Here is a 26,140-nt window from a genome sequence, read left to right on the forward strand (position 1 = left end):
AAAATCTACTCATTTCAAAATTGGTAAGCTAGTTAATAATAAATATTTTATGCCAGTGCAATAAGTATGACCCTCAATAATTCTGAATCGTAAGAAGATACTTTAACAGAATTATGCTATGAAACGGTAATACTATTAGATGAAACCTAGAAGGGATTAAACCAAGTTAGCAGTTGGTTACAGGAGCCACAAGTGATACTCATAAAGGAAAGAATTATCAATTAAGAAAATGGAGCAAGAAGGAAAACTGTTAAATTTATAGGGGTTAGTTATTATAATTTTTTTGTCGTTTATTTGCGGACCAGGAGGTTCGTTAGTGATCATAACCGCACATCGACTTTTGCACTGTAAGAAATATTTAAATCTAGGATGTTATGTCCCTTGTGCCTGTTACTTCACTAGCTCAAATCGAAACACAACAATACTCAGTACTGCATTTAAGTCGTAAAATATGTGATGAGTGGATAGTATTAACCCAGGCCCTGCAGAAAGCCCTACCACCAAGTAAGAGTTTAGCCTAAACTTGCAATAAATTTTACTGGAACATTTTAGGTATAATTTAAAGTATGCTAAAGTGATTATCCAAAAGAGAAACTAATACAAAATAATGTAATCCAATTACCCTGTACTTATAGCATAGTAGGTACAATAATAATACTTCATTCAACCTTTCGCCAGGTGGCATGTTCCCCCCACCGATGTTACACGCTTGTTATTGGACGAAACATCACACCATGCGCTTGCGCTGATTTTGCAAGAACGTCAATTATTATTATTATTGAGAAAGGGTAAACTACGTCATGGAATATTTGCATTGCTTATAGACTATTTATATATAGCTAGCGAATCGCCCCAGATTTACACGGGTGCATATCATACAGTACGGGTGTATCTTCAAGAACTCAGGAATAATATAGTATCCTACCGGAGTTTTTTTTTAGAATTGGATTTCATTTTCATTAGTCCCGAGATTACCCCTAACATACAAATGAATAAATTTTACCTCTTTATAATTTACTATATATTATATTTATAAATAATTTAAATAAAATATATTTTGGTGTAGGTAGGTACATTATTATTTTTTTTTTGTGTTTTAAACAAAATACGTTAATTTTTGTTTTGTTTAGTTAAGGAATTAAACATTAATGTAATACATTGGTTAAAAATGTATAATATATGTAATATAAGAGAAATGTTTGTTTATTTAATTTTATAATATTTTTTTTCTATTCTTTCACTTTAAATGTAAATGTAACATTTTTGGTTTCTTTTCAAAGATCTCTTCATAATACACTATAATAATTATTTCCAAGTGTAGCCAATTATAAATAAATTAATCATATCTAGATTGAATTTAAAATTCATTTTATATGAAAACGTGATTTATCTCATTATACGTATTATAATAGTTAATTACGTTTTAATAATAATTATCTTTAATTTAATTTTAATAATACGACATTTTATGAAGTATTTTAGCAATGCTCTGTAAAATTATCCATTTTTTCATCTTAAATTTAAAAAAAAAAAACAGAGAAGACATATTCTTTTACGTTCTAGATTATACACGTGTAAAGAGAAACTGTTTTTTTTTTAAGCTTAACACTTTAACTGCTGATAGTTTAACATTTCATTTACTTATGTAATGACGATTTAAAGTCGACGAATGTTGTACCTCGGCTAAACGAATAATTGTAATTGTTTTATTAATGATTAATATTAAAATGATTATTAATTAATAACCTTCAACTAAGTGTTCCTGGCTAGGAGTGGGTACGAAAATAGATTCAAGTCATTTGTAAAAAATATATTGGTAAAGAAGGCATATTCGATGATAAAATAGCGTGGAGTTAATGCTTGTTGACTTCCAGGCAAGAGACATAACATGGTATGGTATAGTGGTAGCTTTACTTTAAATAGTTTGTTAAATGACGATTCAAAATTGCTTGTAAAAGTCTACTTGAATAAAGTATATTTTGATTTGATTTGAATAACCCAAAAGGTCGGAAACTTTAACGGAAACCCTTTAGTATAAACCCTTTCACGACCATAAAATATATATTTGTAACACATAATATACAACTGTATATAAGCAATATCTACTCACTAGGCTGTCTGCCCGTTACTCTTATACCGTATCCCAAGAACGTATCAGCAGCGTATCACACCCATGTTCAGCCCTTAGGTTTTAGTGGCCGTAGCATCCGCATTGTCCAACGGCGACCAACGATGGCCAACGAGCAGGAGGCTCACCTGATAGAAAGTGATTACCACCGCCCATGGACATCTGCAACACCAGGGGGGTTGCAGGTGCGTTGCCGGCCTTTAAGAAATAAGTACGCTCTTTTCTTGAAGGTTTCCAAGTCGTATCGGTTTGGAAAAACCGCCGGCGAAAGCTGGTTCCACAGAGTGGTTATGCGAGGCAGAAAATGCCTTAAAAATCGCGCTGTTGTGGATTTTTTTGATTTTTTTTGCATATCATTCGGTCTTCTCAATTGTAAAAAAAATAACATTGAGAAATATAAGACTATGTTCACAAGTCCGATTTTGATTGATTTTGAATGTTAGCGTATTGGACATTGGCAAAATATTGTCATCGTTCGGAGCATAGCATGCAACGGTGACGGAACGGTCTATTCCCACCACGAGTCTATTCCCACCACGAGAGAACAAATACCAAATAAACAACATTTGACATCTAATTGAAGCGATATCATTAATCCACACTTTGAATAATCTATGTCATTCATTACGTATTGCGAAAAACTTGCGTTTTAAACTGAATAATTAAAGATATATCAATCAAGAATTGTTAGTAGTGCACAAAGCACAATATAGCTCAGGTAATTAGCAAATCGCATTGAATACAAATCAAAGGTTTGTTTATATTCTTTCCTTCTTTAATTAGAATAGTCTTTAGTTTCCTGAACCTCCTGAACCTCCTGCTAGTCTGAACACAAAGAATCTATTTATGTCTAGCACATTCCTAGAACTCATAACGGTCATGTTATGAGACGGCAAACCTTCACGCGACTACTTAAACAAAATATTGACCAACAATGTTTTCTTTAAATAAATGTATAAATAGAATACATTAAACATAACGTCTATTGCATAAATTATTATCACAACACACATCTTTGATAAAAATACATACATCGACTCAACTGTGGCTGCGTTATCAACGTGATCTAGTTTATGAGACTGTTATCACTATATACATACATATCTCATCTCGAATAACGATTGTCAAGAAATCTCGTTAGCAATAAATGCCTTATATACGAAGTTATTCAAATGGCAATATAAAAAAACAATTGGTTTCTTATAGTTAGTTTTTTTTTCAAATTTAGAACATGTGTCGATCGACATTGGAAGCATGTAATCCTTGGCAGTATATATCCATTGTGAATACATTGGCGGTAGTAAAAGTAGATTACTAAAATTATTTATTAAATACCTACTAGTTTCCACTTTCGACTTCGCCCACCTGAGGGGTGTCGTGGTGTTCACTTATCCCGGTTACTTATTTGCTGTTCCAGCCTCTCATCTCCCTCTGTGCCAAATTTCATTCACATACATCCATCCATCTCAACTTTCGCATTTATAACATTAGTGAGACAAGGTAATTTCAGGCGACTGTCTGTCTCGTCTAATCTTACAATGTCATGGATATATGACAAGAAAAAAAACCTAAACGAAATAAATACGAGATAATTCGTTATCAAACTTCTGACTGTATTTATATCATACCATTAAACAGCTTGTATTATTGAACGCACTGATCTCAGGAACTAACGGTTGGATTTTATAAAACAGTAAAAAAAGCGCTTTAAGCGCATTAAATTTAGTACAAATGAAATAATCCCACTCCACGAAAAATGTACAAATGTTACAAAAATGTTGTCCGACTAGCGAAGTGGGAAGCGTCTCTGTGTGTTCATTATTATTGGGATATCGCGATTTGTATTTCTGTATTTATGAAGGAAGTAAGTCAATTTAATTACAGACACAAGGGTACCACAATTCATATCCTATCCAAGTAGTTACTGTCATAGGACTAAATTTATTTAAATTTCTTTCAATGTATATAAATAACGATCACTAAATTTTAAATTGGTTAACGGAAAAACAGCAAAACCACTCATCACGGTAGGTTATAAGTTTTAAAGTTAATAATAAATCGTGCGGAAAGCGATTCATTCCCTTTGTAATATTTCCAAAAAAGTTTCATTTTAAATATCTCATAGACATTACGAGCGGCTGTATAATGTTGTACACATTAATATCGCACATAATCTTATTCAATCAAGGTAAATAACACATAAAATACTATAAATATATATCATTATACAGCAGTTTTGTTTTCAGGTCCGTCATTTACGTACATAGTGGAAAATTAGCAAAGATTCTTGGATAGGTTAAGGTGGGGCATTGTTCCGAGTGTTTAGACAGCATAAAACACAATATGTCTCGATGTTTCACAAACAAACCAGCCACTTTTACGTACCATGAGAATTCAGAGAAACTGTTTCGGATTCAATAATAACTTAATTTATCGTTGAGCGCTTGTTCAAAATTGTTTATAAACTATTGTTTCGTAGATTTTTAATATATTCTTGTGGAGTTAAATTATAGCTACATCAATGAAGTTATTTTCAAAAGAGTTCTTATTATTATTAACTAGTTTTCGTTCACGGATTCGTTCGCGTTTTAGTTGGTCATCAGGTTTTACTTATGAAAAAGTTGGGTTACCTCCCTTGGGTTTTCAGCTTGCTTCTTACTAAAATTCACCTAATTCAGTAGTTTGGCCGTGAAAGAGTAACAGATAGACAGCAGATAGGTAGATTTCATCTAGGTAACCTGTCTAGGTTACTTTCGCATTTATAATATTAGTATAGAAGTATACATGAACTAGGTTAACCCCCTCGTTTCACCCGCGTACAATTTGGATTTAACACAGCCTGTTTAGTAGTTTACTATAGTGGTTAATGTTAATGGCTACTCCACTCCTCTAGTTCGTAACATGAACTTATAGGCTATAACCTTCCTCAATAAATCTATCTGACGGAAAATGTGTTATTGAAAACGGACTCGTAGTGATAAGCACGTTGAATTTCTACTAATATTATAAATCCGAAAGTTTGTGAGGATATATTGGTGTTTGTTACACTTACACGCAGCAACTACTCAATGGATTTTAATGAAACTTTACTATAGCTTATATATCAGAACACACACGCTATAACATCAAGACATTGCGCAGATTTCGTTATTAAAGTATTGGCCATATTGGCACATTGCCATGGTAGACAGTGTCTTTTTATCTTTATTTGGAATTTACTATAAAGTATAATTATTGATGGATCACCTGTGGGTTAAAGTATACAACACGAACATATATACATATATTACTTATGTACTTTGATCAATAATTAGGTGATACTATAGAACCTTATCTAACTTTTAAATTTATCCTAAACTTTTTTTTAGCAAAATAATCACATTTTATTACTTTTTTGTATAAATAATATTTTGTTTTTTATTTTCACATAAACATATCTATTAGAGTATGTTCACATATACATAAATATGTATGTATCTTCAAATATATATATATATATATAGAATCAAACTGATGTACTTAGAAAACACAATTTATGAAAAAATTCTTTAACTATCTGTAATTAAATTTTTTATCTTTTTTCTGTTCAATTTGATTCAATTTTATGAAAAAATGATTGTGATTTTTTGCACTTATGTATAAATTTTTATGTAAATAAATACCGCACACACAATAGTCTAACAAACTTTGTTATTAATATTAAAGTCTCACCGACAAATCAATTCATGTTTTGCTAATTAACAGCAATATGTAAAGAGGACATGACTGCAATTTATTTTCCGTAACATTGAATTATAATAAACGCAATTTGAATCCGATATATAAACATAAAATTATATATATTTATTTATGACGATAAAATCTCAGCAAAATGTTAATACAAATTAAATAAGTTATTATTTGTACTTTAATATGTAATGACTTTTATTCCATATTTTATTATATATTATTAATACCCTAAATGCTATAATCAGAGACTTTTAACAGTTGATTTTTGTGAATTCTCTAAGAAGGAACTACTTAAGTCATGATACATATCTGTGTGTTCCATTTAATCTGTAACAACCTCATTTTAGTATTACATTATATGGGCTTTATAGAATGACGAAACATTAAATATTTTGTTTGTCTATTATATGTTCTTATACCGTTCATCTGATTGAGTTGAAACTTCATACATATTGTTGACAATAGCGGACAAGAGCAGTAATAGACAACTTCTTACAAAATAAAATTGTAGGGGGCATTGCTATGACGACCAACGACGAAAATGAACAATAGGCTAGTTAATTATAAAAGTAATATGAAAAACATTATTTTCTACACATCCAGATATTGCCCTAGATTGAACTGCATACAATCTGGTAAGCCAACAAATTATAAAGCATTTTATATTTAATAAACTGTCAATATGTACTTGCATTTTCAAGAATAATTAAGTTATTAAATTTAATTTTAATAACGGTTGTGAATACTTAAACTGTAATATAATTTTAATTTCAAAATATCCATTCCATTTTTGAAGTAATTTAATTTTGGAATAGTCAGTATACTGACAAATAACAAAGGCCAACAATAAAATTATTACGTTGACAAAAGGGTATATTATTATTTAATTAGATAAGGTCAATATGATTCAAAATTGACTAATCAACTTGTTTAAATATAAAAACTGTATTAATTAAATAAACATTGATAAGCATTATGTATCTTATAGTAAAATAAAGAGATATCATTCTAAGATAAAATCTTTACTTATAATAATGTTTATGTAACAAAATGAGTTTTGTGATAAGCCGATTGAGAGATATTCAAAAATGTTAGTTTGATTTTTAATCTTATTTTATTGATGTTTTAAGTATAAAAATATTGTTATAGTAATAATTTAGTTACCTGGTGGACTATCTGTTAGTATGGTGATACCAGAGGGATCAACATGAGGTGGAAATGCCTCATACAGGTCGGGCTCCTCTTCAAGCACTGCGGACAACATCACGGAGGGCATCCCGGCTCAATAGCCACTCACACTATGACTAGACACTACACAACACTGCACTAACACTGAGTCAGCCTGTCTCGACCACAAGTCACACCCTTGAGCTCCCTACATCCATCCCCCACCGTCACTGACTCATGTAACACCGTCCCCAACACCTAAGTCAAATCTTGCTGCACCATTTTCAAATCTGAAAGAAACAAGATTCAAGTAATCACTAGAACTCTGTCAAGACAGCAAATTATTTTATAAACGACACTATCTTAACGATATGTTATCAGCCCGAATAATCCAGTGATTTGATCGCGACTCGCGTTGAGCGTCGCTAGTCGCTAGTAAAATAATTATCTAATTGGATATAATTAAAACATTGTTCGGATCAGCTGATTGCCTACGCTGCCAGAAGGGGCTCGATATTTTACAGCTATTTTAAGACTGTACGGCAGCTGATCGGACGGTCTTCAATGTCAGTACGCGAGAAACGCCCGATTTCTTAATGCGTGAAACGCGAAACATAACTGATTCGGGCGTGAACTCACCGAAATCCTGACGATAAATGATGCGGAGCAGGATTTGCGACTCCGTATTTACCGCTTTGGAGTCCCCGCGGCGACTAACCCGAGTGCCCAGTTCCCGGCGCAACGTAATCACGGATGGGATAATAGTGTTGAGTGGGAGCCGACGCTTTTGCTTTGTCACTTAAACGAACCACACAGTACATCAGAGAGTTATATCAGTAACTGACCATACGCACGGGTACATTGTAAGATTTATTCACTGATATGCGAAATGATTTGCAACCTCTGAATTGTCTAATCTAATTAACTATGTATCCGGTGAAAGTCGTACATAAAATTTGAGAGAAGACGTTTTCTCTAAAATGAATGAAATGTTACGAGATTATATTAAAATTTTCTTTTTCAAAGAAAATCTTGACAATCAAAAGAACTGCACGTCTACTTTATTCACGATTTGCATGAAATCGAATATTCTAATAGAAAAATGGAAACATTGCCCGCCTTCGCCCAATAAAAAGCATAGACTAAGCAATTAAAGCACAAAATTCATAAAGCTGTGTTCACACTACGCACTACATAAATAAGCTATTTTTTTAATTGGTTTCCATTTTTTATCCTCATTGTATAAATTCAAGAATAAAATAATATAAAAAATATATTTGTATATAATATATGCGTAGTAAGTCGCTTTGGTTTTATTTAAATAAATAAGACATTTAGTCTCTGATAACTTGATTTGGTTGTCTAATTCAGTTTTAGTATTCGGCCGTAAGGTTAATAGTCTGCGAAAGGGGAACTCAATTCACTTTTTGTAAAATTTTTGAAATGTTTTAATATAAATAGAATATTTTATTACAATTTATATACACCTCGGTTATAGTATAAAAATGAGTCACCTAGTCATATATGAAATAAACAAATATTTTTATAACATATTTTTATTGTAATACTGATATTTGGACAATTAAATTGAGCATTGTAATTTATTCTTTCAAGCTCTGAAGATATTTAAAAATACCGCCAGTAGTTCTGATGTCTTGTCATAAAATAAATAATGAACTCTTTAAATTGATAAAGCTTATCTTTATGTGTGTTCATTACAATAAAAAATAGGAACATAGATTTTTGCTATTCTACGCTATCTCTGGCAGGTATTTTTAATAAGCTATAAAAATGACCGAATATTATATTCGAATTAAATTCACTTGCCATATTCGGAATATTAATTTTCAATTTCTTAACTATTCATAAATCTATGAAATAATATAAGATTTATGTTAAAATACATTTTGGCAATGTAAATTGATTTATACATTTTCTATTGATCTTAATGTTTAGTCGGAATTAAATAAAGTACTTAAATTATAAACCAAATACATTTTCTTATTCTAAATTTAGAATCAGTATTAAAATCTAAGCTTAAAATAAATCAAAAATACTCGTTATAACAAATACAGTTATTAATTGTGTCTCACCACAGAAAATCGTGAATATACGGTATATATAATATTCCTTAATTTAATTTTTTATTTGATTGTGAAACACAAGAGGATCAATTTTTGTTTTTGCTTTTTATTATTTATTTTAATTATTGAAAATTAATGCAAGAACACTGTTGTAAGTGAATAATCATTTCAATAATATAGGCTCTTTTTTTTAAAGGGCAATGCAACAACTGAGATATGTCACTGGTTGTTGACAAAGCCATTTCATAATATATTTTGACAGAACAACATATGACATTTGACAACTACTCAAGAGTGAAGACAAATTATAAAAAAGATCCTATCGTCATTGTGTAGACTTGTTAGAGAGAAGTGTATAATTTTGTGAATATTAATGTTATTACGTAAATTGTTTTCCATGAAGCTACCAAAATGACTTCGCCAAAAACCGATTCTTTCAAAGGTGGTCATAAAAATAAAATCAACTCCAGATATTTTATTGATAATACGCTAAATATGTTTGCACTGTATCAACTGTTATTGTTGTTTTCCAGATACAGTGACCGTGCTTATTAACGCTTTAGGAGATAATGATAATTCTGTTAACAACGTTGTAATAAAATCCCTTGCAAAGATAGCCAATGTTTATCCAAATGAAGTTATCGAAATATTTTGCGAGTTTTATCAGAACACGGTTAAATCGAACCTTATACAGTTAGGAAACATTGTTAAGTAAGTATTTTTTTGTTTAAAGTTATCATTAACAATTTGTAAAATACCACTACTGTTTGAGGGTAGGTAAAATAACATAATTTTGATAAGTTACTTAATTTAATGTTGTGCAATGTATATATATTTTATATTATATCAATCCATACTCTTACTGTGCTACATCTTATTGATTATTTTTTAAAATTGGAATAATTATCATTATCACTTATATTGCAGAGTCTTAGAACAGACATGTGTAAACCAAGTGAAGAAATTAGATCAGAAGGTAGCAGGAGAACTTGTCAATTCAATGCTGCGAGCAATGACAGAGAATACCACTTATGAACCAGTAGTCCAATTGGGTGCATCGTCTGTTTTAGTAGCTATTGGCCATGAGTACTTGGATTTGGTATGTCAATCAAAATTTTATTAAACTTGAACGGTTTCAATTTTATTTTTAAACATTACTCTGTAATTTTGTTTCACTTTTATTGTCAAAATGTATTTGATATTATACATACATCATATTATATATACTTAATGTACTTCAAGTATTTTGTCTCCTCTTTGAATAATGAACTGATGTCATTTTTTTTTTACCCTAAAAATTATCATATCATAGAGGCCCCAGGGCTAGAGCCGCTGTTCTTTTAAGCCCAGCCAGTTACTTTAATGTTAGAAGCTTTAGCACTTCAATGGCTGCTGTAAATGCTTTCTATGTCAAATGTATAAAATTGGGGTCATTAACCTTTATAGAACACAAGGGAAGCCATACAGCTACAAATTTGGGGTATTCTATATACTACTATCTATATTATACATATAGTATGAAAACCAGGTGTCTTGTTTTTCAAGCTAAAATGATGTCATGCGAACCATTACTGGTGTGCGCAGTGTAAACAGAACCAATTTAAACATTCAAATTTTTAGCCAGATTAAATATGGAATTGAATCATATGATATCATTATAATAAATTATATGTTATCTTAATTAATTATTATGTCTTAATATTATATTTGTTATTTGATATATTATAAAAACATAATTTGCCTAATAATTAAATTGTGATATTAGATATAGGAATGGTTATGACTTAATATTCATAATAAAATTACAAACCAGAAAAATATCTCGAAATAGATGACCGTTATGGGTTCAGGTCATATTTGACTTTTTGTAATTAATATAATAAAGTTACTATTTATTACATTACATTTAAGAATGTTTTTTTTTTACCGGTCTTATTATTATTACAAAAGCGTACATTTACATAGAAGATATTTTTGCATTATTCTAATTTCTGATAAACTTTGAATAATGCTAGCTCTAAATAGCCTGGCTTAGTGTACGAGAATAACAAGATTTTTTAATACACTGAGTAGGTTAGTTTCAAAATTTTCCAACCCAAAATTTTTAGCTTTATAGCTTTTAAAATAGATAATAAGTACATACATGTTATTTGTGCAACAAAATAACTTATTGATAAATTGAAACAACTCCACTGACTTGGCTTAATAATTATAATTGTTACATGTGTGAATGGAACGATTTGGAATTTTTATGTTTTCATTGTAAGTTGACACCTAAAAATTGACTAAAAATGATCTGGGTCGTGCAGTATGCTTTACAATCTTATGCACACATAATATAGCTAGCTATATTATGTGTGTGTATAATATAGATAGCTCGCTCCGATCGTTAGTCGTTACTGATTGTATTATAATAGTTATTTCAATGTACTTATTTAAAAAATATTTGGGGATAAAATTTATATGGACCATTCAGGATAGATTTTAGTACGATGTCATATTTTAAATTCTAGGTACTACGATCTCTCATTAATCAAATGACCCCAGCATCAGTTCCTCATTACACAATAGCCCACACGCTGGGCACCCTGGCAGCGGTCAACACGCATGGAGTGGTGCCGCACGTCAAGGAGATCCTTGGCAAAATGCTACCGTTACTTCCTTTGGTCAAACAGGATGGCGTAAAACAAGCTTTCGCTTATGGTTGGTGATAGATATTGTTATTTTCTACAACTCTTAACTTTTCAAACTAAATTATGATATGATAATAAATTGTAATTTTCTTGTTTCAGCATTTGGTCATTTTGCCGTCGCCGTGTCTGAACAAATAGGTGATAATGTCGAAAACGACAATATAACGTCGATAAAGGATAATTTTGTCACGGAATTCACGATCGTATTTGACGTGCTGTACAACCAGTGGCTACCGTCTCACGAGCCGAAAGTATCAGAATCAGTACTCGAAGCTCTCGGGCCCATCACTAGACTCATTTCTGAGAGACAATTTAATGAAACTGTCAATAAATTTGTACTTTCCCTTCTATCTTTATATCGCAAACCGGCGATAAATTTCTACTGCATTAGTCAGTGCATATCTTATTTATTGTCTCCATCGCCCTTAAACCCAAAACTGTCCCTGAACGATAACGTGATAAATTCAATCAACAATGTTCTATTTAACTTGGTTCTTTTAGAGCCAGATTACGATCAACCACATACGGTCAAAAATCACTTCGAAGTACTGCGTTGTTTTGACCATATGGCAGGACAGTTTCCCGACCAAACAGTCGAAACCTTGCTGCACCATTGTAAAAATAACCAAGAAAAAGAAAGAATGAAAGCTGTCATAATTTTAACTCATCTGACAACATCGTCTCAAGTTTTCATCGATAATTTTGCATCGAAGTTCACAACTATTTTGAAAGTAATGGTTGTAATGGAACAAGGAGTCAAAATGAAAAAATTGCTCGTCAAAGCGATAGTTGGACTTGTATACAGAAATTGTATAATGGCTGCTGAGGATTTTTCTATGGTTGAGTTTATAATAAAACATTGTGGTTACGAAGCTCCGCCGACTGTTTCGAAATCAGACGTACTAGATTTGCATGATACCTGTAAAAGTTCACTTATACTTATGTGTAATACGGTAACGAGTGTGAGGTCGCAATTGCGTAATTTGCTACTGTACTCCCTTACCGTCGATGAATTTACTTCATCTATGTCGACGGTGAGTCATTGTCTGACCTCTTTGCTGCAAAATAATTCAGACGTCACGACCGACGACCAGTTTAATAAGCTTACTGATATGGTATGCTCTCCGGATCTTGTTTTTGTACGATGCATCACACACGTAGTTGATCCAGACCAAAGAGATTTGAATAAGAATTTGCTTCTATTTCTCGAAGAATTTTCCGGAGACGTGCATAAGAATTTGAAAAATTCTTGGAGTATAGAAATCCAGAGATTATTGAAATTTGTCGAAAAGAACGAATCGAAAGAGCAATGGCATGGAATGTTGTTAGATCTCATGATTTCTGCGGTGGAACAGGTTAATAGCAACAAGTGGGTGGAAACAATATCAACTTTAATATCTCAGCAAATACTTTCTAAGAAACAGTCGCCGATGATTAAAGGCGTATCACTTCAATATTTAGCCATACTCTCATGTCACATGTCAAATGCCGCCGTAGTGGAGACAGTGCTTAAAATAATACTATTCGCTCTAAAATCTATTCCTATGGAAAGCGTTGATTACGTCAGCAAAGCAGTGGGCATTGCGTCGCGAGAACACGGTGAATTCGTTCTCAATGAATTGGATGCAACGTATAAAGAAAATGAAGCTAGACGAGGCAATAAATTGCTCAATTTCTTATCGTCCAGATCATCAAAAACTGAAGTTGAATTATCAGCAGTCAAATACGCAGTTATAACATGCTATGGAAAAGTCGCCTGTGATTGTCTCGACGTCCATGTGTTAGCTAGGTTAGGGGAAAATGTCACATCAATATTATTTGAAATTCTGAAATCTAATCCGCCTTACGACCTATGCAAAGCTAGTGTTACAACTTTATACGAGATAGGTAAAGCTCTACATCCAGCTGCTCATCATAACGTTGCTTTGAGAAATCGCTGGCAATTATTGAACGCTGTGTTAGAACAAATATATAATGCGAATCTGGATAAAAGAAACGTAGAACTATATCCAATTATTGTAAAAGCGTCGAAAGCCCTGACAAAGTTACAAAAAGGTATCTTGCCCGAAGAAAGGAATACTATCCTGAGAGTTTTATTTAACAGCATCTTTGGGGAACTCTCGTCTTTTAAAAGAAAGTACGAGATAGAAGGGAATGGCGATAAAAATGACTTATTAGCGAAAACCTTAAACGACTCATTGTCTCTTTTGCACGACTTAATTAGAGAGTTGATTATCCAATCAACCTGCTTAAGCACGATCGATGATATCGTTAGCTTATTAATTGAATGGATGCGTCACGACAACGACGAGATTCGTACAGCTGCTGTATTAATCATGCAAGTAGTGTTAGATGCATATATAAAAAACGTAAAACTCAATTATGAAACGCCGAGCAAATTTGGACAGATGGGCTATTTGCTGGGTCTAATTGTACCCGGCGTCGCTGACACGAACTTTCCAGTTAGGTTAACAACAGTCGATTGTATAAAAATAATAATTCAGATACAAGATTTGTATGAAGGTCACACGATTGAGCCCAATGACGAATGCATGTCGAACCTGTCCCAGCTACAGAATAATATATTGACTAATGACTTAAACATGATAAGTGATTATTGTACTAAATTGTGCGATACTATATGGTCCAAAATACCACATTTACATACTATGCAATTCATAGAAAGTCTCCTAGAAGGATACGATAATCAAGAATTTAGAAGCGTTGGGATAAGTTCGGTTTTGGATGCATTTATCGTAAAGAAGGGTCAGGATTTATTCCAAAGCATAGAACGGATAGTCGAAGTGTTACTCATGACGATGGATGAAGTGGTTGATGATGCTAGGATGAGACTTATGAGGCCGCTGACGTCATTGACACGTCACCATTCAAATGCCGTCACCGCTGTTCTGCTTGCACAAAAGCTCCCACTGAAATCGTAAGACGAAAATGTTATTCTCAGAATTCTTATTTTTATTTATTTTATTTGGTACTATAGATGTTTTATTTTTATTTAAGATGCGTTGTATCTTGCTGGCGGTTCTTGGCTAGAGACGAAAGTCTATCTACTGTCATTGTAGATAACTTCCTACGTCTGATGACCTCAATTGAACTTTACGAGGATCCTTACCACATCACTGAAAATCACATTGCTGCGTTACAGCCTCTGACTGTAAGTTATCAGATTACTTACAACTATTGTAATCGTTCTATGGTTGCTTCCCTAGATACAAAAAAAAAACATAACATTTTAACATATTTATATGATTATATAATTATTTGTAGCTCATTAGCGCTCTTGGTGAGATGTTACAAGAGGAAGCCATGAGACCAATATGTATCGCTAAGTTCCCTGACCTCTTCGCTGTCTTGTACACGACACTAGCGTGCTACATGGAGGCAGAGCCGCCCGCATACTCCTTACCACAGAATAGAGCACAGGAGAGGTTCGGCTTTGTGCCCAACAGGGAATCCATCAAGTTGTCTCCCGCTAAGATAACCATCAACACCTTTAACGCGTTTTTGGAACGCGCTGATTGTTATAAGGTATTTGAACTGTATTTATTTATTACGTAATTGACAAGATATTTCTACGGTCTTTTCGGTGCCAATCGATGAATGGTCAATTTATTTATAGGGAGTCAAAATGTAGAAAGTAGGTAAACAGAAAGACTTATTTAAAATGGTAGTTTGTTTATTTAATAAACTATTCGATTACTCATAAAAAGTATAGTTGTGCTAAATTTAAAAAATAATTTAGACGTTAGGAGTCGAGTGTAGAGTACATATATTTATAATGTTGACTCTAGCTGCGAACTGTAATTTCTATACTTTCCAGGTGAAGGAAGCGTGCTCGCTGTGCCTGACGGTGGAGCACGGAGACAGCTCAAGCACGCTACTGGAGCTGGCGCCGCTGCTGGGCGGAGCACTGAGCCGGGCGCTGCCGGCGCAGCTGCAGCGCGTGTCGGTGCGCGTGGCGCACTACGCGCGCTCCACTCTGCCGCCGCAGCGGTGCGCCGCGCTCGCCTTACTGGCGGACTTACTCAACTACCGGTTAGAGTTATTACGCTAAGGTGTTTGTATGGTGGTAGGGATTTCGTACCGACGACTCATTATAATTAGTTAATCATTTCCTGCTCCTCAAACGTTGAATTGCTTTTTCGGTAAGCAGAGTGATCGAGTCCGCGTTACCACCGATTACCGCGTTATTCGTTCGATTTAAAATAATATTATTCGAACTCGGCCGTCGCACAGCTGCAACGACAACCCGGTGCTGATCGAGTGCGTGCTGTCGTCGCTGAGCACGGGCTGGAAGGACGAGCACGTGCGCGTGCGCGCGGCGTGCCTGCGCGGCGCCGCCAACGTGTGCCGCCTGCGCGAGCCGGCGCGCGCGCAGGCGCTGCCCGCCGCGCTCGCCGCGCTCAGCCAGGGCGTCGACGCGCAGCAGATGCCGTGAGTGCTTCCGCATCTCTCTCTCTCTCGGCACATTTGGCGTTATGTGGCCTGATACTCTCCTCGATAAATTGTTACTCGAACCTAAATCTGACGTGATGCATATTTACCTTTGAGAGAGGCGAGCTCTAAGTCGTCTCTAAGAAATCTATATCTTACTGGTATTGATGTCCAATGGACAGTCAAAAAGACGTTCAATAAGACCAACATTCTAAAACAGGCGTAAATTTGTTCGAGAGTGCCTCAAATATAGGAGTATCAAGAAATGGCAATAATAATTTTACAGGCAAGTAGCAGGATGTACGATATGCCTGCCAACCAAGCATTTATAAGCGATAGCTTTTACACCAATACACTAATACACCATAATGCTCAATAAAGCAAAGTAACTGAGTGAAACGTATATTTTGATTTATTAAAGTAAACCATAGTAGGGATTAGCAGCAAACACATTGTAAACGTGCTGATTTTAATTATTATTTAAACATTCACAGATCTCCATTCGAAAACGTTCCCCTCGCCGCTATCCAAGGCCTTAGCCGTCTCATCACAGAAACGGACAAACTCGACCAAGAGTTCGACAGAGAACTGCTCTCGATATCGCAAAAAATACGCCCGTTCATGAACACGGACTGCGCGCTACTGAGAGAGCACTCCATACGACTGTTCGGTATCATCGCGGGTCGGGTGCAGTCGGAGGCGCTCGTGGAACAGGCCGTGGCGTCTCTGCCGTGCTTCCTGCTGCACCTGTGTGATAATAACCCTTCTGTGGTGAGGGTATGTATTGCCTAAGATTATTAGCTCTTCTCGCAAATTATCGGTGTCGAACGGCCAGAGGACCTATTTTGTAACTGATTGCAGAAGACGACCTTGAAGTATCAAAATGAGATTTGCGACATTGATACTTGTAACATTTAATTTGCACTAACAACTATGTTTTACTGAATAGGATATCACTGCTACACGAGAGGGATATGAGTTCTTACAGAATATCGCTGCTTATCTTGGTTCTCTTTGAATCTTTTGTATTTGAAATAGACGAGTTTATTTATTTTAATTTGTTGATTTGTGTTTTTTTTATTTTTACGTCATGAAATACGGTTAAACTTACAATAAATATAAGAAATCAATGAATAGTAAATACATTTTTAGGCGAGTAAATTCACACTACGTCAAGTTTTCAAAACGTTCAACGTAAAGAAATCCAACGATTTCGTCCAAACTCACCTTTTGGACGAGGGTCGGTTGTACTTGGACGAGTTCCTGACAGCCCTTGTGCGCCAGCTCGCAGACGAGATGCCGTCCTCCGTTGTCAAGTGCCTGCAGACTGCCGTGAACTATTTGCATTGTGCTAGAGAGGAGATCAAACCCCATCCGCCATTGTTGTTGGGTAAGTTACAACTTCTGGTGTAATATTTAGATTCATGACATTATTTATGATACAGTAGTTTTTACGGTTTGGTCAGATTTGTGATACAGATAAGTACAATATTAATGATGGGAAAGTTTGAATACTCGATGTGCTACGAAAATATTATTGCGGCTTTTTATCAAATTTTAGTTTAGTCCGAACAAACCTGCCCATTAAAGCCAATACTTAAATGATATAGGAATACCTCACCGCGAATGACCTATCCTTATGAGTACTCATACTTTACAAATTACTAATATTAAAAGTGATATTGCAAGATTTTTGAAACATACATTCGTACACACAGATGCACCGATTACGTGGGGCATAACCTTTATTTAGAATTAGACTAGTCGGTTTAGTATCTTCGGATCCGTATCCTCGATTTAAATTCTGGGTCGCCGGTCGCCCTTCGCTACGATAGCGTGGACGAGCCTCGATCTTCATTTCAATAAAGATCGAGGCTCGTCCACCGCGAGCGGGCGGCGCGCAGGGGGCTAACGCGGTGCCGCGTAGGTATCCTGTACGCGGAGCTGTACCGCATCCGCGACAAGCACCCGGAGGAGACGCGGCTGGACGGCGCCGTGTCGCGCGGCGCGCGCGCGCGGCTGCTGGTGCTGGCGCGCGACGCCGACGCGCGCGTGCGCGCCGCCGCCGCGCTGGCGCTCGCCAACCTGTGCCTCGCCGCCGCGCCCGACGGGTGACGCCCGCGCCGCGCGCAGCTGCACGACGACCGCCTGAGGATTGTGCGCCTCCAGTGGTAGGTCGCCGGCTTTCGATCCGATTTATCGGATCGGATTAGATGTAAGTTTCGTCTGTGTTGATAAAGATATTGCGTTAGGTTTCCATTGAACGGTTGTCAATTTCCGTGTTGGCAACTTTTATTGTTCTGCAGAAAATTATCAACAATTAAAGCAATATTTTTGACGACTGAGGTTAACGCATAGAAGTCGGCGACCTTAGTCTCATGGTATAACGCGCACTACACGGGGTGGTAATCTTAAATTAATTGAAACATTTTTTCTCTCGTAGGAATCATTGAATATTCATCACGTTCGACGCCCTATGTGTTCCAATAAATGCAACACATAGACCGTTGAACGTGATTCTCGTGTAGTGACGTCGTGATCGAAAATCGATGAGACTAATTCATACTAAATAGAGCCTTATAATGTTAATTATGAATAAAATGAACGTTACTAATAAGAGTGTAATCTATTCCATAATATTACCATTATTATAAGTGAATAAAAATATATAGTAAGATGAGTTATAGCTTCGAGTTTTATTATATTGTAGAAGTTAATGCGTATAGTCATAGTGTAAGTTATATTTTAATATATATATACGAAGTTTGATCGCTTGTTCAATTAGCTTCTGCTATAAATAAAAAATAAAAGTTTATAAAAGTGAAAAATTAGATTTAGCATCAGCCTGTATAAACTGATCTATAGAATTTGTCTTTGTGTCTTATTGTTACAGTTGGCCAAATGTATTTAAACTGTTTTCTAGCTATTGTAGGGTAAATAACATTTTTCGTCGTTAAAAAAACTTTTAATATATTATGCAACATGTAAAATTCAATTTGTTATCAAAAAAATTATAATGCTATTTGAGATGTACTTATGTTTGGATTTTCAATGTCTTTAAAGTTTGAAATGAAGTTCCTTATTAACCTATTGATTACCGCGGTAACTTTTAAAATAATGAGGCGGACGCTGTACTGAGTTTTTTTATTACATTATCGAGATGCAGGAGATGTTAATGGTCGTTTTCTCGCAAATGACGCAAAAATCTTCTGTCATCTAAATTATTTGTTTATTTGGGTCCAAGTTTTTCTTGTTTGATGCTAACCCTCCCTGAGAATGTATTTGTCGTTTATTATCACTTTTTTTTTAATGTCGTCTCAAGGAATGAAATTATTCGAATGGAATTTTGATCACGTTTGTATTTATTTTTTTATTTGAAATCTAGTGAAGTCATGTTAACGATGTTAAAAAGATATGTTTAGTTGTTAAAAGAAATTATTTTCGAAATTTATTTTAAATTCTAATAATTGCGTCCAGTGATTTGTATTATTGTGGCCCTTAGAACAGAGAGCAATGTTTTTGTGCAAATAATTTAAAATATGCATTGTTTTTTATACTTTATTAAATATTACGAAATTTATTATTTTTATTGATTCGTAAGTTTAATTATAATATAAATGATAAAACTAGAATTTGGAAATCGACAACACGACAGCCCTTCCAAATCTAATACTCGAAAATATTTTTTTTTAATATTTTTTGTAATAATCCTTAATTGTGAAAGCTTAGTGCAATTTTAAGTTGGCTCTCTGTTCTAAGGTTTTGTTAAAATTCCAAATCTAAAATGTTAATGATGTAAACGAGACTGAATTGAAAAATGTTTGTTGAATTGTATCGAATAAACGATTTGGTGTTGCCTTACACATTGTTATAAATAAACCTATATTATATAGATATTATAATATTTATTATACGAATATTATATGCTTGAATATGAATTATAATTTATGTTATAAAAAAAAAAAAATCGTTTTGATAAATTTAAGTGTTATACGATTTATATTTATTTATCATAATTATTAATCCAATTTCTGAAACGCCTGTCAATGTCAGATTAACTAATTGGTTCTGAACGGTCATTGGTCGGTGGCGATGATGCAATAGTTGACCAATGGGCGTTCAGTATTTAGATCTGTCATTTAATTTAACATTGATTATATACAGGTGGGTTGGTGTACATGTTACGAATTTACAAATATATTGGAAATTTGACATTGCTCCTTGCTTTTCAGCAGAATCTCCTCAGTCTGTTAATCAACAGACATCTAATAAGGTTAAATTTATTTTCTCATTATTTATAATATATACTTCCATTGTAAGAAATTGGGACTTGAAACTTAACAATTTTGGAAAAATATAAATAGATTGCAGTCGGAAGTAATAGCAGATAAAAGATAACAAAATACGGTACTGTCAATCTTTTAAAAACCAGTTTTTAACACAATGTATTACCGATGGTTTTTACGAAGACTTATATCTTTAATGTTTACGAATGGTAGATTCTTGTTGAATATGTTCTTAGATTTCCTTATTATGCGTGTGCTGAACACAAAAAATCGTAAGTTACGTAACGAACCAATTATAAACACAAATATGGTTTTGCACATTTTGACACGTTACTGTTTTGGCCCCTGTAATCGTATGAAAGGAATTTAAATAGAAATAAAAAAAAAAAAACATTTTTTTCATAGATTATTGGTAGATTAGTTCACATTGTCTTGTTTGTCATTATATATTTATTCCATTATATATTGATTCATCATTATCATTATATATTGATTTCCACTTTGTATATAATATTTGCATATATATCAATGCTATCTATTTACTTCAATTGTATTTAAAAATTCTACCTTTGTACAAATATTCTCGAAAAATAGAACTGGTAGTTCTAAAAAAATAAGTTGTAATAATCAATCCTTGGCAGTATGTATACAGACTAAAACACAATCAGCATAATAAAAAAAAAAGTGCCCTGTCAAAATACTATGTAAACTTTTGGCTATAATTTAGTTTGTTATTATATAATTTACCTATAAACCTTTTATACAGTTTTACTGGACTAAAAGTCATGTGTATATCCTTGGAATTTTGTTATTTACCGTAATATTTTCTTATTTCATGTAAATATAATATGAATCCAATGTTAAAAAACAGCTTCTGTGATGTACAATATAATTCCAAAAATTATTAAAACAAATATGTTTTTTATTAAAAAAAATACAATAAAAAGTTATCGGAATACAATTGTAACAAAAAGCAATAATAATTTATCAATTATAAAACGGTATTGTAGCAGCTTCCGATGTTTTTACGAACGTCGTTTTCAATAAAGTCGAAAAGGTAAATGTGTTTTTATTTTCTCTGCATGCGAATGCGAGTGTCGTGATGTCATTCTTGCACATCTAAAAATATTATATAATTGAAATAATAAATGCATTAATTGAATGGGTACTAGTTTCATTTCGATTATTATTATTATTGGTAATTTTGATATCGGTTACTTTATTTAATTTAAATTACTGTGTTTAATGCAAGTTACTTCATTTGATGCAAGCTACCTCGTTTGAAGCAAACAAACTTATTTGATGCAAAGTACCTCCGCCGCCGGCAAAGGCTGGTTCCATAGAGTATTTGTGAGAGGGAGAAAATGCCTTAAAAACCGCGCTGTTGTGGATCCGAACATCGAGGTAGTGTGGTTGAAGTTGGGAGTTCTGACGAGATGTCCGAAATCTATATGCAGGGATTCATTCAAACAATTTCTCAGAATATTTCCTGTAAAAGTTGTGGTAAAAAATGCAGAGTGATCCAACATCTCTTCACAAATCCGTATCATAGAGTTATCTTATTTCTGACCTTACCTCATGCAAGGGATGTCAGTTTTATTGAGACCAACTTAATTAGAATATGATAAATATGTACGTACTCAATTTTGTACTACTTAGGGGATCTAGCGACGTAAAATTCCTTATCCGGGTCGCAATGAGAGCGCAGTTGTCGTCCATCCCACGAAACTGAATCCATACGCCATTCAGGGGAAACGAACGGAGCTTCTAACTTCTGAAGCGTTATCTAAATTTATTATAAATAGGTATTATATGTAATTTTATATCAATTTATAATTGAAAAATTTAAATGTTAGTAATTAGGCATACGAGATTACAAAGTTATTTCTCTTTATATGAAATATCAAACTTACTGGAGTAGCTGCAGCGGGTGTGCAAGATAAGGGCGCTGATATGCAGACTCCAGAGGACACGGGGAGTCCTTCTCGCATTGACCTGTGAGCTGAGCTGGCATACACATCATCAATCAAAAGTTTTCGCTTCCTGTGTAACAAATAAAAAAAGTTATATACTCACTAGCTGCTTAAATACATTCTAATATCTTGAATATATTACTCTGGTGGTGATATGTCATCCATACTAATAGCCGGCGTCATGACAAGGCGAGGTCGTATCTTCATTGCATTCTCCCAATCCGGATCTGGAGGCTTTTCCTTAAATCATGTTATGAACTAATTTAAAAAGGGCTAAACTACAAAAAAATATTTAAACGCAAAACTATTTAAAAAATTACACTTACATAGTACTTTTGAGTGTTACGTGGATTGGTCCGGATAATTTCCTTTGGTTTAAGATATATTTCTAGTGGAATACCAGGTTGTTTCCACTCTGATAGAGTGTGAATATATTTTAGTGGAGGGGGCCGAATTCTAAGGCACTTTGGTTTTGTTTTGAAAGCAGTTTTATAAGATGTTTTAATTTCACCATCACGATAATCTGTTCTGTATGTGGTTTCGTAGTTAAAGAGCAAATTATCATATCTACTGAACATATTTATAAATTATAATTATATAAAACGTATTAAAAATCAAAAGTATTATAAAGTAATAAAGAAAATATCATGTCAAAAATATCCGTCAATTTGTGTCGTTAATTTATATAAATAGGACAGTTTGTTTCTTATTATAAAAAACTCGTATGTTTAGATGGCTCGTCGATAAATTAAAAAAATGGATATGTAATCCTTGCAATGTTTAAGGATAGCAAAATAATAAAAGACTTATTAAGGGAGGAATTAATAGTAAGGACATAAACGAATATATATACAGGTACACTTTAAAATGTGGTCTTTTATCAATTTCATATATGTAGGTGTTAGGTGTTGTGTTCGATTGACGGACAGACATGGTTAATGCAAATATATATCTATAGAAACCTAAGGCAAAAAGTATGAGTCTATATATACAGTGGTATTGCCATAGTTTTAATTTTCCAAAACTTTATCTTTCTCAATAAGTATTTTTAGTGATAGGTATATTAGTAGAAATTTATAACGAACTTTATAACGGTTCGGTCGTCAGGTGTTAAGAAGCTTAATATGTCCATACTTGGAGTCGATGTTTGCTTCATACCAAAATTCATCAAATTCAGTTCAGTGGTTTGGCCGTAAAAGAGCAACAGACAGACAGACACGGTTGTGTTTGAATTTATAATGTATGTATGTACAAAACACATTGAACAAAAAGTTAATGTATAGTTATAATATATTTTATTTTATAAACTTAAAACTTGCAAGAAGATATAAAATTAACTTAAACATTTCTTCTAAAATAAATTTATAAACTTAAATAAAACATCTAGCTGTCTCAAGATCTATCCTTAATCTTTCTTATTGTTTTTCGTTCATTTGCATTCGGTTTTCTTATCATTTTTATACACCTTATACCTGAAACACATAAAGTGTTTTAAGTCACATATATTTCAAAAAGAATAGAAGTATCAAAATTGCCTTCAACAATACTTAGGCGGATATTGTCTCAGCCAAAATTCCTTAGTGGGGTCGCAATAGCCACGATGCTGTTTGCTATCCCAAGTGATGGAATCCATTCGCCACTCCGGGGATACATATGGAGGTTGTAACATTGGTAATCCAACCTAAAAGAAAGTTTTTTTAGTCTGTTGTAATTATCGTTCATTATAAATTAGTGAAAATGTCAAAAGTTAAATAAGCTCAAGTTTAATAAAAAATTACATTTAGGTATAAGATTTTATTTTTTCAAAATAAGGTTGGATGTTTAATACCTTTTATAAAAGAAATAAAAAATACTTATTATATTCCTTGTGATTACCTATAAGTTCTGCTCAATATCATTCATCGGATCAATTTATGAAACAACAATATTTTCTTATTTTTTTCATTTAGATATCATAGTGAAATGACGATACTAACCGAATTAGAAGGAGCGGGTCGTCCAGGTAATGGTGCCTTCACATTTTTATACGGAACACTTGCTTCACGCATACCGCGACTCATGTCGCTGGTGTACATGTCGGTGCAGAGGATTTTTCGAGCGCGTTCGTCTTCTATGTCGTCCATACTCACTGCCGGCGTCATTACAAGACGCGGACGTGTCTTTTGAGCATGCTCTCGTTCTAAATCTATAGGTTTTTCCTAAATGATTATTTTTAGTTTAGTAGATGTAAATGTAAACTATAGTCTAAATAATAATCTATTACGCTTGGTGGTGGGCTTTGTGCAAGACCGTCTGGATAGGTACCACCTATTCTTCACCCTACAGATATTCAACCGCCAGCAGCAATACTAAGTGTGTACAAGGGACATAACATCTTAGTTTCAGCCCAGGTTTATATCGGCCAGCCACAACCAGTCCACAAGTGTATCCGTAATCAAATGTATAAACATAATCTCTACTCTCACTCATAATTCGATGGGTACTGAAAAGAAAAGCCCAATAACTTCTTAGGATGACCTTAATATAACCCGGGATTTGAACCAAGGATCGGAGGATCTGCTATCTCTTTAAAATTGATTACCTCAATGCAGCCGTTATATTATATAGTATCGTATCGTAGATTGGAAATAATGCCTTGCTAGGCAAGCAAATACTTACGAAAGGTTGCGGCACATTATTGGGGTTGGTTCTCACGATATCCTTAGGTACGTGTAACAAATTGAATGGTGGTATGATATTCGCTCTCCATTCGTTCAATGTATGTATATTCCTATAAGGCGGTTCTCCCCGTTTCTTATGTGTTGATTTAGGTATATACGTCGTTTTTGGATACTCGCGAATTTCGCCAAAACGAAAATCACTTCTATACGTCGTTTCGTAATTAAAAAGCATAGATTCAATTTTCTTTGTCTCTTGCAACATTTTGCTGACGAAGTAATTACTGATTGTAATACGTCACTAATAACTAAACTGTTACAATAATTATGATCGTTTAAAATAAATTAAAAATAGTTATTTTGACGGCTCTCATAAAGATTACGTAATGAATGTGACGTTTGACAAATTGTAAATTTTCATAAATGTATCATTGATTGTTGATTCTTTTCTCCTTGTTCATTCATTCGCTTCAATAAAATAAAGTTTATTCGACAATTCGTAATAAATATTTCTTCCTCAAATGGTGTATATTATTTTATCGTTGGTTTTATGAGGTTTTGTTTTTGTATCGAGAAACCAAGTTATTTTATTATATATTATTATTAAGAGTTCTATCATTCAAAAATATATGAAGGTAGGCATGAATGTATAGCCTAAAGAATAGGAAAAAAGATAAGCAAACCTTAGATTTACGTATTTCATGCGATTTGCTAATAGCTCAGCTACATATATTGTGCGCTACTGAGAGTTTATGGTTGATATAATACAATACTATATACATATATACATACGTATATACTATTATTACATTTAACTACTTATTTCAACTTTAATTTTACTTCCAAATTTTTTTCGCAAATCCATAGTGATGTATATATGAATGTTCGTGTTAGAAGGATAAACTCATTTTGAAATCATAAACTGATAGAACAATAACATTTTGAGATAAATTACAACTTATAACTTTACT

The 26,140-nt window shown here is 33.6% G+C and overlaps 3 protein-coding genes and 1 long non-coding RNA gene across 11 annotated transcripts in view; 1 reads left to right on the forward strand and 3 right to left on the reverse strand.

Annotated features, from left to right (window-relative positions):
- The window catches only part of LOC125077215 (GTPase-activating protein skywalker), a 77,569-nt gene extending 69,484 nt beyond the window's left edge, over positions 1–8,085 (reverse strand). For 3 of the 8 annotated variants that reach the window (XM_047689077.1, XM_047689083.1, XM_047689082.1), the window contains exons 1-2: positions 7,664–8,085; positions 7,022–7,314 (exon numbers count right to left, since the gene is read on the reverse strand). In XM_047689077.1, coding sequence (XP_047545033.1) covers positions 7,022–7,133 — 112 coding nt within the window. In that variant the 5' untranslated portion in view covers positions 7,134–7,314; positions 7,664–8,085. The remainder of the gene's footprint in view (positions 1–7,021; positions 7,315–7,663) is intronic. The other 5 variants (XM_047689081.1, XM_047689076.1, XM_047689078.1 and 2 more) reach the window with 4 other exon arrangements.
- A 1,304-nt stretch (positions 8,086–9,389) lies between these two features.
- On the forward strand, positions 9,390–20,910 carry LOC125076286 (maestro heat-like repeat-containing protein family member 1). Its single transcript, XM_047688384.1, has 12 exons — positions 9,390–9,550; positions 9,642–9,819; positions 10,036–10,207; positions 11,622–11,811; positions 11,901–14,739; positions 14,820–14,973; positions 15,087–15,347; positions 15,640–15,854; positions 16,056–16,253; positions 16,748–17,030; positions 17,406–17,643; positions 18,181–20,910. Exons 1-12 carry the CDS (start codon positions 9,520–9,522, stop codon positions 18,366–18,368), a joined length of 4,947 nt encoding a protein of 1,648 aa, XP_047544340.1. The 5' UTR covers positions 9,390–9,519; the 3' UTR covers positions 18,369–20,910.
- Positions 20,911–21,616: 706 nt separating this feature from the next.
- LOC125076295 lies at positions 21,617–23,030 on the reverse strand. Its single transcript, XR_007120312.1, has 6 exons — positions 22,839–23,030; positions 22,655–22,752; positions 22,453–22,582; positions 22,180–22,325; positions 21,853–22,028; positions 21,617–21,658 (listed from the first exon to the last, which is right to left on the reverse strand). It is a non-coding gene; the product is annotated as an uncharacterized LOC125076295 (long non-coding RNA).
- An 880-nt stretch (positions 23,031–23,910) lies between these two features.
- On the reverse strand, positions 23,911–25,445 carry LOC125077336. Its single transcript, XM_047689257.1, has 4 exons — positions 25,171–25,445; positions 24,489–24,710; positions 24,060–24,193; positions 23,911–23,984 (listed from the first exon to the last, which is right to left on the reverse strand). Exons 1-4 carry the CDS (start codon positions 25,432–25,434, stop codon positions 23,942–23,944), a joined length of 663 nt encoding a protein of 220 aa, XP_047545213.1. The 5' UTR covers positions 25,435–25,445; the 3' UTR covers positions 23,911–23,941.
- Positions 25,446–26,140: the final 695 nt, after the last annotated feature.

The sequence above is a fragment of the Vanessa atalanta genome, chromosome 3, assembly GCF_905147765.1.
Source record: "Vanessa atalanta chromosome 3, ilVanAtal1.2, whole genome shotgun sequence".
NCBI lineage: Eukaryota > Metazoa > Arthropoda > Insecta > Lepidoptera > Nymphalidae > Vanessa > Vanessa atalanta.

Bases quoted from the DNA above. Each gene is read 5' to 3' on its own strand.
- LOC125076286 (XM_047688384.1), top strand. From the start codon at position 9,520: ATGACTTCGCCAAAAACCGATTCTTTCAAAG. The intron at 9,551-9,641 runs GTGGTCATAAAA...GTTGTTTTCCAG, and splicing joins AAAAACCGATTCTTTCAAAG to ATACAGTGACCGTGCTTATT. The intron at 14,974-15,086 runs GTAAGTTATCAG...AATTATTTGTAG, and splicing joins CTGCGTTACAGCCTCTGACT to CTCATTAGCGCTCTTGGTGA.
- LOC125077336 (XM_047689257.1), bottom strand. From the start codon at position 25,434: ATGTTGCAAGAGACAAAGAAAATTGAATCTATGCTTTTTAATTACGAA. The intron at 24,194-24,488 runs GTTAGTATCGTC...ACTTTCTTTTAG, and splicing joins GACCCGCTCCTTCTAATTCG to GTTGGATTACCAATGTTACA. The intron at 23,985-24,059 runs GTATTGTTGAAG...TATGTGTTTCAG, and splicing joins CTGAGACAATATCCGCCTAA to GTATAAGGTGTATAAAAATG.